The 13,021-nt window shown below is 42.4% G+C and overlaps 1 protein-coding gene across 1 annotated transcript in view; it reads right to left on the bottom strand.

Annotated features, from left to right (window-relative positions):
- Positions 1–13,021, bottom strand: part of F13A1 (coagulation factor XIII A chain) — a 142,499-nt gene that overhangs the window by 94,995 nt on the left and 34,483 nt on the right. The window contains exons 5-7 of the mRNA XM_083187984.1: positions 12,170–12,288; positions 7,128–7,235; positions 4,284–4,458 (exon numbers count right to left, since the gene is read on the bottom strand). Coding sequence (XP_083044110.1) covers positions 4,284–4,458; positions 7,128–7,235; positions 12,170–12,288 — 402 coding nt within the window. The remainder of the gene's footprint in view (positions 1–4,283; positions 4,459–7,127; positions 7,236–12,169; positions 12,289–13,021) is intronic.

Here is a 13,021-nt window from a genome sequence, read left to right as displayed (position 1 = left end):
CTAGCATGCAACAGGATGTGTTCGCTATCACATCCACTCACATGTGGGCGCTAGCAGGAGAAATTATTTGATGGTCGCCGACCATCGAATGATTTTTCCTGCCTTTGGTAATAAAAGTCAGAGTAAAAAGGGGGTGGTGCTGATGTCATATTACATCAGCCGTCCGCACCACATAGGCACTGGCCCACCTGCATTCCCAGGGGATTGCCCAGTGTTTTCACAGGGACAACCATAAAATGCTGGGCATTCCCCTGCAGCCACCCCCTGCCCACCCCTAAGTGTATGAATGCCTCAGCGAGTCTGATACTCGCCAAAGCCGTTTGCACAAGGGGTCTGCACATGTGCAAAATATGCCCATACCCCCCACCATCGGAACGGGGAGGAATTCTGACCCGGCAAAACTTGTCTGAATCGGCTCCTCATACCCCTCTAATAGCAGAACGATGTAGGATCTTTAGGTTTCAAAACCAACAGCCCTAATTCTCCTAAAATATTCTGAATGCTATTAACTACAGTATGTTACTGAAATTGTTATAGTCTTACACCTCCTCCATCTTCCATATACAACAACATTGCCACACACCCTCCCTCCACTCTTCCTCACTAACATTTATTTCCCAATCTAGCTTCAGGTTTTCTCCCGTACTTTTTTCAATCTGTAACGCCCTCCATCAAACTTTTGCCTAAGCTCCAAGCGATCTATTGTGCTTTTAATATTGCATTTTTCCTTTCAATCACACTACCCCTTCTTCCTAATTCTCCAGTGTCTGTACCGCACACTGCTGCTCCCCTCTCCTTCCTTGTGTCCTACTATATTATTGCGAGATTATAAACTCTCATGAGCTGGGACCTCTCCTCTGTGGTCTCCTCCATGTGATCCAGAAATTATTAGGATTAAATAATTATGTTAATCTGTCATTTTGTGTAGTACGCCCAAGACCGCTGCTGGTGCGCATCTGGAACCTTTTATGGTTGGAATATATAACCCGTAGAAGTGTATTACTCAAAATGTCTGCACCAACCCCACAGTACTGTATGCTTATTCTGCTCTCTATGTTACGTCATTAACTATCTCTGTTTTTCAACTGCAATTCTAATGCCTTTGTTCAATGTACCATGGTTTTGATGTATTTTAAGCGACTTTGAGTACTATGGGAGAAAAGCGCTATATAAATAGAGTAATAATAATTATTATTACCGGTATATTAAAAACTAATTTGTGTCTTCTATTGTAATTTCTTTTATATTATACTAGCCTCGCCCTGGCTTTGCACAGGAACAATTCTTGATTTACGGCAACCACCTAGATCAAGCTTTCTGAACCGTGGTCCCAAAGGCACACTAAGGCCCTGATTCTAATTTGTTCGCTCCCCTGTACGTTCGCACAGGGGAGCGATTTTTAGAGACTACGCATAAGTATTTAGGTGCATGTGAAGCCTCTGTGTACGAACGGGTATGGCGAATTGATAATTCTCCATCTGCTCACACACAACAGTGCAGGTGGAGGGTGTGGGACAGCAGGCCGTGGTCGCGCCATGCAAACGCCCAACGTTTCATGGGCGTTCCCATAAAAACGCTGGGCGTTCTCATGATATTTCACCAGTGATGCGGGTGGGGGTGCGGGGTGGTCATCTGATGTCGGTCCGCCCTCTTTCCATACAGTGTGCAGCAGATCTTAGGCCAGCAGAGATTGACTTAGATCTGCGAGGGCTGGTGAAATCATTAGATGGTCGGCGACCATCAAATGATTTTGCCGCCGCAAGCAATCTGCGAATGGATGTTTATGCAAAACATCCATGTGCATGCATGTGGAGAGATTTGCGGTACATGCGGCATTTGAATGACTTGCAAAGCTGCAAAATTCTCAGCTTTACGAGTCAACTAGAGTCACCCCTTAAAGGTGCATGAACACTTGACAATTCTCTCCATGGGCCTAATTTAGCGTGGATCACTGGATATAGAAGAAGCAGTTGACAACGATCAAAAAGTTGCCGGCCAGAGAAAATGAATGGTCCTTGAAAAATTTTAGAGTTGATTAGGAATTCTATGATTAGCGATTCATGCTGAATTAGGCCCCATGAGCAATGTCATCAACTATTTCCCGTGAAACTCCTGGCGAATGATATACACACTTAACGATATTGCTGCTATATTGTTGAGTGACGTCCCTCAGTCCCACTTTGTACATGCAGTCATTTGACGATTTGCCAAATGGAGTCGCATTCATAGATGACGGGGTGATTTAACAACCCACGGCAGCACACATTGGGGTTTATTTACTAAGAGAGGGAGTTCTATTGAAGATGGGATGTTGCTTTAGGCAACCAATCACATTCAATCTTTTATCTTCTAGAAGGTTCTTAATAAATAAGAAGTATAATCTGATTGGTTGCTATAGTCAACATCCCATTTTCAATAAGACTCCCATCTTATTAAATAAACCCCACTGTTCGTTATTCATTCATTACCTGAAGTTATCCCTCAGCGGGAAGTACATATGTGTGTGTGCAGAATAGCAGGGAGGAGAGCCAGACCTAGGAGTGACGGTGTGAGGTCCGGGTTCACCCACACTCCTCCTACTGCTCAACCTGACTGGTACCTGTTACATCCTGCTAGGCAAGTTCTGTGCAGAGAATTGGGGGGGCATATGTGTATACAGGCATTGATTAATGTGGGGCATATGTAAGAGGCATTGGGCCAGATGTATTAAGCTTAAAAAGTGATAAAATGGAGAGTGATAAATCACCAGCCAATCATCTCCTAACTGTCATGCCACATGCTGTGCTTAAAAAATGACAGATAGGAGCTGATTGGTTGGTGGTTTATCACTCTCCATTTTATCACTTTTCAAGGCTTAGTAAAACTCGGCCATTATGTGTGTCAATATGTATAAGGGAATTTAATAAAGTGGGGAAAGTGCATTTAATAATGTGGGACATGCGTAATTAGCGTTATGTGTGTCATTATGTGTATAAGGACATTTAATAATGTGGGTGATATGTGCAAGGGTTCGGCAGCTGAGCAGGATGCCCGACGATCTTAGACTTTTTTTTAAAGAGTCTGGGGGAGATTCTCTAAGAATCTCCGCCTACCTTCGCCGCCCATTGCATATTTAATTATCGCATATGTTGTAACATATGCGATAATTAAGGCAAAGGAAAACTCTTGCGTTAAGAGCTGTCCTTTGCGGTGAGAGTCGCCGGGTCCCAGCAGGTCCCGGCGGCTCCCCCCTCCCTCACACACCCGGCGCTGCTGCTGCGCCGGGCTCTCCTCCTCCCTGCAACCGGAAGAGGATCAGTGCAGGGAGGAGGTCACAGGTCCGGGCAGCAGAGCTCTGTGCTGCCCGGACACAGGTCAGGGGGCGATGCGGGGCGGCGGGGGGTCGGCGCGGGGCGGCGGAGGGTTGCGGTAGAAGCCCATTGGCTTCTATGGGGCATCGCCAGATTTTTCTGGCGATGCCCCCCGCCGCGGTAACCTTGCTTACAGCATCCCAAAATGTGGTAAAAACCCCGATAACGGGGTTTTTACCACATTTTTCGCTTAGAGTATCTCCCCCACAATCACTTTCAAGGCAAAACCATGCCTTGTAAGTGATTGCCCCCTCAGAAAAACTTCTGAGACGCACAGCCGCCTAAGGGCTGCTTCACATGCTCCTGCCGGGAGGCAAAACACCGCATGGACAAAAGCCGTGACGTACACAGTAGTTAATAATGGACAGGATCGTGTCCATTCACAAGGGACGGCCACGGCCCAGCCGCCTGGTTACAGCCGGATGTCACCACTGGAAAGGAGGGCTGCCGGGCTGTGGCCATCCGAACCATTGTAAACTTCTGTGCACGGCTACTTGACAGGGTTTTGCTGCCCTGTATCAGCCGGAGTGTGTGAAAGCGCCCTTACTCGGAGGCTATTACATTTGGCTGCAAAAGTCTTCCTTGTGTGACAGCCTAACAATGTTTCCAAATGACCTCAATTAGTTTAATCTGTCATTTCCTCTATTCTGTAATGCCAGTTTGTCATAGCTGTATGGTAGAATTTAACAACCTTCTTGGGAGCATCAAGCGTTGGAGCTGCAGTGTCCAGGCCACACTGATATTCAGTAAGACAGTCACATTCACTAGGACCCCTAAAATGTGTGTACCACACCAGGTATAATAATAGTTTAAATAATGTATCTGCTATCCAGTTTTATTCAGCTAGATTATTCCCATGAAACAAATACAAAATGGATTAAAACACTGAAAATCCTGTGGTGACATAAAGCTTGATTCGTTTTCAATGCTTACATGTAGTAAATACACCAGCAAAGACCCAGCACTGTCCATATTTCACTGGTAATCCAGAGCTGAAGTATTCCAGTAGGATTTCCACACTTCCAGTCCAGGCAGACGGAGATACTCCAAAAGAATAATCCTTACCCCAGCTTCCGACAATCACACCATTGTCATCTTTGGCATTTAACTAAACAACAGAAGAACATAGTATAATTTTTATATCCTAATTGCTGGCTTCCTGCATATACATTCTGACAGGACTTATATCCCAAACCTGTCACATTTGGAAATGTCTTGTTTATTTCTATTTCTGTGAACTTGCAATTTATTACACATCTAAACACATATATACAGTACAGCGTTTGAAGATATTTTACCTGTTACCAAAATGCTATTGGATTGCCTGTCAGCTCCATAGTTATACTATAATAGCAAGATTTTAGGAGAACTAACTCACCCCTTATATATTTTCTAGCAAGATTTTAGGAGACCTCACTCACCCCTTATATATTTTCTAGTTTATTAATAAAGTTTAGAATTTAGCGAGCATGTTGTGTGACCCATCTTTTTTACCAACAGAGAAGTAATAGTGAGGTAGATGTATGAAGCATTGACAAGGGAGGAGAAGTGCCCAATGGAAACCAATCAGCACTGAAGTAACATCTATGATTTACATAATATAACATTATACAGAGCAGCTAATTGGCTGCCATGGGCCACTTCTCCCTCGGCTCCCTTATCAATGCTTCAAACATCTACCCCAGTTTTCTGTAATTGAGAGTTCACATAAAGACTGAGGAAGGTATAGTATACACTCTTTACTAGATATATTTCGGTTACTCTTTAGTTGGTATACAGTAAGTGACCTTTATTATACAAAGTACTAGATATGATAAAGAATGTAAAACACAAAAGGCCTATTGTGTAGATGGATGTCAAAGATAACTGTGAATGATTATGTTAACATTGTAGTTGACTATATAACTCTTCTCTTATTCTATGACAGTCATAGTTCCTCCCAATCAGTTTAATTTTTTTATGCTATCTACTACTATTATATTCTACCATTTTACATGCTTTTGAAACAATGTTAAAATGTTACCTTCAATTAGGTCTCAAGTCAAGTTTGCCGGCATCCCTAGAGCTGCTCTGTGGCTTTGATGCCATGGGCAATTACACTTTGTTATTGTTCAGTCAATGACTATAAATGCCTTATTGCTGAACATGAGATATTGACCTGCCAGTTTCCATCACACCGGATTAAAAGCATAATAACATGGTTCTTCTCATAAGGAAAGGAGTTCTTTGAAACTCATAATTTTCTACATGCTGTGCAGTTTTCTGTTCCACAATATCTAGGGAAAGTACTGGAGAAAACTTCAAGCTATTTTCTTTACTAAAAAACAATACAGGTTGAGTATCCCAAATGCTTCAGACTAGAAGTATTTTTTATTTTTCCGTATTTTGGAAGATTTGGATATCATTTGGCATGAAATATTTTGGGGATTTCTGAATATCGTGTATATTGGATATTTGGATATGAGAAACTTAAACTGTAAAATGTGAGAGGATAATTCTAGAACCTGTTTTTAGATAAGAAAACATTTTTAGATAAAAGCTTATTTGTTAATGACTATAGATCCTATATCCTCCTCTTAGATAATTTCTATCTGGCTCTGATAATCCCAGTAGCATAGTGTAATAGAAAAATGTTGATTACATAATACACATTTTTGATACTCAGTGTTTAGGAATGATTCTGAAATCACAAGAAAACAGATGAATCCATTCTTATTTTCACACCTGCACAATTAGCAGGGCCACATTATAGGTGTTGTGGGCAGGGCCCCTACACTGCAGCAAACATACTGTTCCTACCTGGCCAGCTACCAGCAGCAGTGCAGTGCCACAATTCAGTTAATGGATAAGGGGCATTGCCACCATCAGAGACCTGTGCTGTATTCTGTATCCTAGTGTCACTCTCACAATTGCTCTCTAGCTCTACCCCTCGCCCCCTCTCTGATACCATCTTTTCCTCTTTTGCTTGCTCCCCCTCCTTCTCTCTTTACCACACACTCTCTCTCTCCATCTCTCTTCCTCTCCTCTCTGTGTCTGTCTCCCTCCCAGTCACCCTCTCTCTCTACACTCCCTTAACTGCTTCTCTCTCTCTTTGACATCTTTCTCTCTCTCTCCCTCTCTCCCTCTTGCTCTCAATTGCTTTCTGTCTCTCCTACTTGTTCACCCTCCGGTCTTTCTCTCCCATCTTTCGCCCTGAAATATTCTCTCTCTTTCTCCCATCTCTCTCCTTTCTATACTGTCTCTCTCTCTCTCTCTCTGCTTGATACCTTGTCTCTCTCCCAATAAACTCTCTCCCTGTTTCTCTTCCTCCCTTCTTTCCCCCTCTCTTCTCTGATACCCTCCCTCTCTCTTATTCTCTCCATGACACCCTCTCTCTCATTCTCTTTCAGATAAACGCTCTCTCCGTGGCACCCTCTTTCACCCTCTCTCTCTCTCCCTTTCTAACTCCCTTTCTCTTGTCCTGACACCCTCTCTCTATCTCAACCTAATTCATCCCTCTCTCTTTTTCCCTGACGTCCTCGCTCTCTCTCTCTTCCTAATATCATCCCTCCCTATTACACTCTCTTCATGGCACCCCTGTCTCTTACTCTCTTTCCCTTACACCCTCTTTGTCTCTCACTTCCCTTACTCTCTTCCTGCTCTCTAAAGGAATATCGTAGTGAAAGCAACAGTAGAGTTCATTTTATGTGTGGAGCCCCCGATACCTTCCTGGGCCCGCACTAGCCTCAATCTGGTGATGTAACAGACTGCTTGTAACAAATAACATATTGCACATACCATTGCAGATCCAACACGGCTGATTTTCACTGGATTGCCTCTTCCAGAGAGATCAAGTTCAGCTTTATCCATTAGAAAAAGGCAAGCGTCAAGTATCCTCTCTTCAAACTAAAAATTACAAAATTACATTACAAGGAATTTTGTTATTCTTATTAGATACCCTGAATTAATAAACAGTATAATTCCTTCCAAATTTACTATCAAGAATTTGACAACAATGTGAATACATTGAAACGTTGCTGACACTAAACCATAACGGGTGGTCTGATTATTTGACTTAAAAGTCTGCAGCCAGAAGAAAAACCAGCAAGCCACTACCTCACTAAAAAAAACAGGCAACTACCGGTGCCTTGGTTGCGCTACATGCAATTTTTGGAACAGGGAGATATTTTCTCCCACCCACATTCCGGTAAAATCTACTGGATTAAGCAGATTTATACTTGCAATTCTTGTTGAGTATAAAGCAGTGCTTGTGGTGTTATTAGATGACACATTTGTTAGCTTAACCAGGAAATAAGGGTAGAATCCACTATGTGCTCTCCTATTGCAATGTATGTAATGTAACAGAAATTAAGAAATGAGCAGATTTTTGTCAGTGAAGGAAGGTTGCTTTATTTGCAAAAAGGTGATAGTTACCTGAACTTTCATATGATCTGATAGGTTCCCATAGGGCAGTACGGATGGTGTAATGGTTAGCATTACTGCCTCACAGCACTGAGGTCATGGGTTCAACTCCTACCATGGCTCTAACTGTGCAGAGTTTGTATATTCTTCCCGTACTTGCGTTTGGGATGCGGTCATTTGGTCTACTGCATTATGGTCGACAGTCATTAGGTCGAATCCATTAGGTCGACATGCTAAAAGGTCGACATGACTCTAGGTCGACATGGGAAAAGGTCGACATGATTCTAGTTCGAAAGGTCATTAGTTCGACAGGTCATTAGTTCGACAAGGTCATTAGTTCGACATTGTCTATGTCGACATTCACAAGGTCGACATGGAGTTTTTCACTGTTTTTTGAGCCAACATGTGCCGACAGGCGGTATTTCATGCCCTACCATCCACTAGGGCGTGGTGGGAGAATAAAATAGTGTGCCGAGCGTAGCGAGGCACCGTGCCCGACGCATTGCGAGCGCACTTTAAACTGTGTCCATGTCGACTGTGTTGACATTCAGGTAAAAAAAACAGTGAAAAACCCCATGTCGACCTTGTGAATGTCGACATAGACAATGTCGAACTAATGACCTTGTCGAACTAATGACCTGTCGAACTAATGACCTTTCGACCTAGAAATATGTCGACCTTTTCCCATGTCGACCTAGAGTCATGTCGACCTTTTAGCATGTCGACCTAATGGATTCGACCTAATGACTTTCAACCATAATTCAATAGACCAAATGATCCCAACCCCTTGCGTTTGTATATTCTCCCTGTACTTGCGAGTACTCTGGTTTCCTCCGACAATCCGACATGTGTGTACATGTAGATGTGGTAGGGAATATAGATTGTAAGCTCCACTGGGGCAGGGACTGATGTGAATGTTCAAATATTCTCTGTAAAGCGCTGCGGAATATGTGTGCACTATATAAGAAACTGTTAATACATAAATAAATAAGCTGGAACCTATGGTCAGCCACAGGTGACTGAGGCGGAATTTTGGGGCCTTGTTCTGGGGAGGGGCATTGAACTGGTTGCTAGTTCATCACATTAAAATGCTGAGTGCCGCAGCATGTTCTTATATATATATATATATATATATATATATATATAGATAGATAGATAGATAGATAGATAGATAGCGTCCGGGGGGATGGCGGCACTTGAATATCAAAACACCACACACAGGTAGTTAAAACAAAGTTTCTGGGCCTCGGTGGCCCCTTTATCAAGGTGCAGGAAGAACCACCAATTCTGCATTTATTAATTAATTAACCAACCAATATTTATCTAAAAGGAAAAATGACAGATTAGGGCTTAAAAATTTCCATTACGGTCCTTTTCCTGAATGGATCACAAATAGTATAGTTATAAGTGAAAGTTCATGGAGCACCTTCCAAAGGAATCAATGACTACGACCTTAATGAAATGTTCTTCAGAGAACACCAGAAAAAACATTAGCCACTTAATTAGGTTTTCGTGAAATTGTTTACTTCATATTGTATGTAAAATTCAGCAATAACACATAAAAACAATAAAATGTAAAGACTCTTCTTTTCATCCTTAGGCTGTGCGACTCTTTGACTCATTATTGGAATTTCTGGTTACATCTTTATATATGTACACATTTGATAGATTTATTTATTGTTTCTTATATAGTGCAGCAGATTCCGTTGCGTTGTAAAAGAGATAAAACAAACTGGGTAACAACAGACAGACTTGGAGGTAGGAGGGCCCTGCTGCAAGTACAATCTATAGGGATATAGGAGGGAAACACAAGGACAGGCATCAGTAATAGCATAGCTTGTAGGTCCAGAAGGGAAGCTATATAATACATAAGTGCCTTAGAGGGTTATGCGTATGGAAGTTAAATTTGATAGGCTTGCCTGAAGAGGTGAGTTTTCAGGGAATGCTTTAAAGTTTGGAGGCTATTGGAGAGTCTTATTGTGCATGGGGTGGGAGCAGCCCAATGGAAGTTCCGTAATAGTGAATGGGAGCTAGTGATCTGTGCAATAGAGAGATGCAGATCTTGTGTAGGGCGGAGTGGTCGAGATGGGAGATATATTGAGATAAGTAAAGAGATATAAGCTGGTGCAGTATGGTTAATAGCTTTATATGCTAGCAGAAGGGTTTTATATTGAATAAGGTAAAACACAGATAACCAATGGAGGAACTGGCAGAGCGGATCAGCAGACGATGAGCATCTTGCTAGGAAGATCAGCATAGCAGCAGCATTTTGAATGGATTGCAGTGATGAGAGTCTGTTCTTGGGAAGACCAGTTCGGAGACTATTGCAATAATCAATGCGGGATATAATGAGTGCATGGATAAGAGATTTAGTTGTGTCTTGTGTGAGATAGGGTCGTATTTTGGATATGTTTTTTAGATGCATGTAACATGATTTGGTGACAGATTGAATGTGGGGATCAAAGGAAAGTTCACAGAGCTTGTGGGGCAGGGTAAATTGTCGAGTTATCAACAGTGATAGAGATATCAGGATGGTAACTGTTCCTAGCTGGTGGGAGTATAAGTAATTCCATTTTGGAAATATTGAGTTTGAGGTGGCGAGAAGACATCCAAGATCAGATGGCAGAGAGGCATTCAGAGACTCGGCCCAAAACCACTGGTGACAACTCTGGGATTGATAGATAGATTTGAGTATCATTCGCATATAAATGATACTGAAATCCGAAAAAGCTGATGAGTTTGCCAAGAGAGGAAGTATAGATTGAGAAAAGCAGAGGACCTAAGACTGAGCCTTGCGGAACTCCATCTGACAGAGGTAGTGAAGAGGAAGTAGAGTCAGAGAAGCGAACACTGAAAGAGTGATCAGATAGGTAAGATGTGAACCAGGAAAGGGCTGTATCATTAAGACCTAGGGAGTGCAGTGTTTGTATGAGAAGAGTATGATCAACAGTGTCAAATGCAGCAGAAAAATCTAGAAGAATAAGTAGTGAGTAATGGACTTTAGACTTGGCAGTTACCAGATCATTCACCACTTTAGTCAGTGCTGTCTCAGTGGAGTGTTGGTAATGAAAGCCTGACTGAATTGGGTCTAATAGGGTGTAAGAGTTAGAAAAGTGTGTGAGGAGAGAGTAGACAAGTCTCTCCAGTAGCTTGGAGAAGCATGGGAGCTGAGAGATAGGACAATAGTTAGAGAGAGAGTTACATAATACATAGAGGGTAACATAATACATAATAATAACAGGAGGCATGATTTTTTAGATCCATCGTGTGATCGGATCGTGACACCTCCCCCTTCAAATTGGCACACAAGGGCGGTGACCCATGTCACCGTCTCATCAGTGCGCTATTCACTACATTGCTTGGATGGGTAGCAGTGGTCTCCCTGCTGAGACAGACTGCCACAGTTCCCATGTTAGGATAAGCGCTACAGGTGTGACCCATGAACTTTAGGACTCGTGTACCACCCCTAGGCTCTGCATCTCACCCACCTGGTTACCTGTACTACCCCCAATGTGCCACTGCCTGCTGACTGTCCCAGGGGTGTTACGTGACCTGTATCTTCCTGGTGGGTACCTAGGTGCATTTTCCCCACCCTTCCTGCAAAGCAGGTTTGGTACCGGTGTCCGACCACTGATTCTGCTGAATCTTTACTAACATTTCCCTATGCTTGGCATCTGTCAGGATACCACCTGATGCCTCAGTCGCAGCTAGGGGGGGCAAGGGGACTGGTTCCTGCTCCTCTCCCAGGAGACGGCAAATGACAGGCACACAGGTGTCCCTGCCCCATTAGTCGGTGAGCACACTAATATAGTGGAAGCTGTGTCCCTTTTTGCCATATAGATAGATAGATATAAAGCAGTAGCTGGCACTTACTGCCAACTCCAAGTTTAATACCCAGGTTCCTCCAATCAATAGTGAGATACATTTACATTTTTCAATAAATGTTGACTGCTTTTAAAGGATGTCTCCTGGTGGATGACGCTGTGCGTCTTTATGAAAGACTGATTAACGAAAGTCCTGTAAGTGCTGCAACATGATATAATTGTACTTTTCCTTATTGGCTATCCAAAACACATGACAGCCAGAAAGCCAATAAAATGCCTTTTGAGATCAGAGATCCACTGAGTAATTCCGATCCCACCCATCTCTAGAAACAATTCTAGTGATACAGGGCTGCACCACATGTTGTGGGCAGTGCAGTGTAGAGGGCAGTACTTGTTGTGAGATTATAACTAAATATGGCACATTTATACAGGCATGCCCTTTTTGCCTGGGGTGGCATACATTATTTCATTTTCATTATTTTATTTTGTACCAGCTCAGAGCTTGTGTTCTTAAATCACAATTTTTACGATCATTTGATGAAGTGATGGGGTTATTAATACAGGATAATCTGCTTATAAACTAAGAATTCTCACCTGTCCATACTCCCAGCTTCTTTTCTTAATATTAGTAATTTCTCCATTAAATATGACGCCAACATCATTCATGACATATTCTTCTATTTCGTTCTCGTCATCCATGTAAACAGCATCTTCTACTCATATTAACACAGGTGTTAGTGTAAAGCATTTGCCGTTTCTATTCATAAACATATATTTGCAGAGCGATGAAGGCTTTTCACAGCTTCTATTCTTAACCAGAACCCTTCAGTTGCTTTATAAAATACAAGCAATTAGCAGATCACTAAAAAAATACATACAAGGTAGAACTCACAAATAGGGAGGATTCATTTGTTTAATGGGCGCCCACCATGATGGCAAGAAGAAATGTACAAAACATGACCCGGGACTTTTTGCCTCAAGCCCAGAACTTTAATTGGATTTAACCACTTAATGCTGCTAAACCCAGCACATCTGGGCATGAACGGTGCAGCAAAAAGAAAAAGAAAAACAATTGAGGTGGGAAATTGGGTGCACCGTGATGTGCATAAATAATTCCCACCCACTTCATTACATTTTGCTACTATACTATAATTCACTCCCTTTTATTTATATAGACTTTTCAGCTGCCTCCCTCGGAGGAGGTGAAAAATGGCAGCTGTAAGTAGTAAAGAGAGTCTTGTATGTTGACCTAATAAGGACGGCTTCTACATCATAAAAACATCTATGGACTAACAATGGGCCTAATTCAGATGTGATTTGATGTTCCCTATTTTGCCCATGCACTGGACCCTTACTGCGAATGTGCAGTATGAGTCTTGCATGTAAGATGCAGATCAGCAGCAGCAGCAGTGATTTACAGTCTGCTGTCATTTGAGGGAAGGGAGG

Source organism: Crinia signifera, chromosome 5 (assembly GCF_055691185.1).
Source record: "Crinia signifera chromosome 5, ASM5569118v1, whole genome shotgun sequence".
In the NCBI taxonomy this organism is placed as follows: domain Eukaryota; kingdom Metazoa; phylum Chordata; class Amphibia; order Anura; family Myobatrachidae; genus Crinia; species Crinia signifera.
The sequence above is the reverse complement of the archived record's forward strand: the minus strand, read 5'-3'. Positions and strand labels throughout refer to the sequence as shown.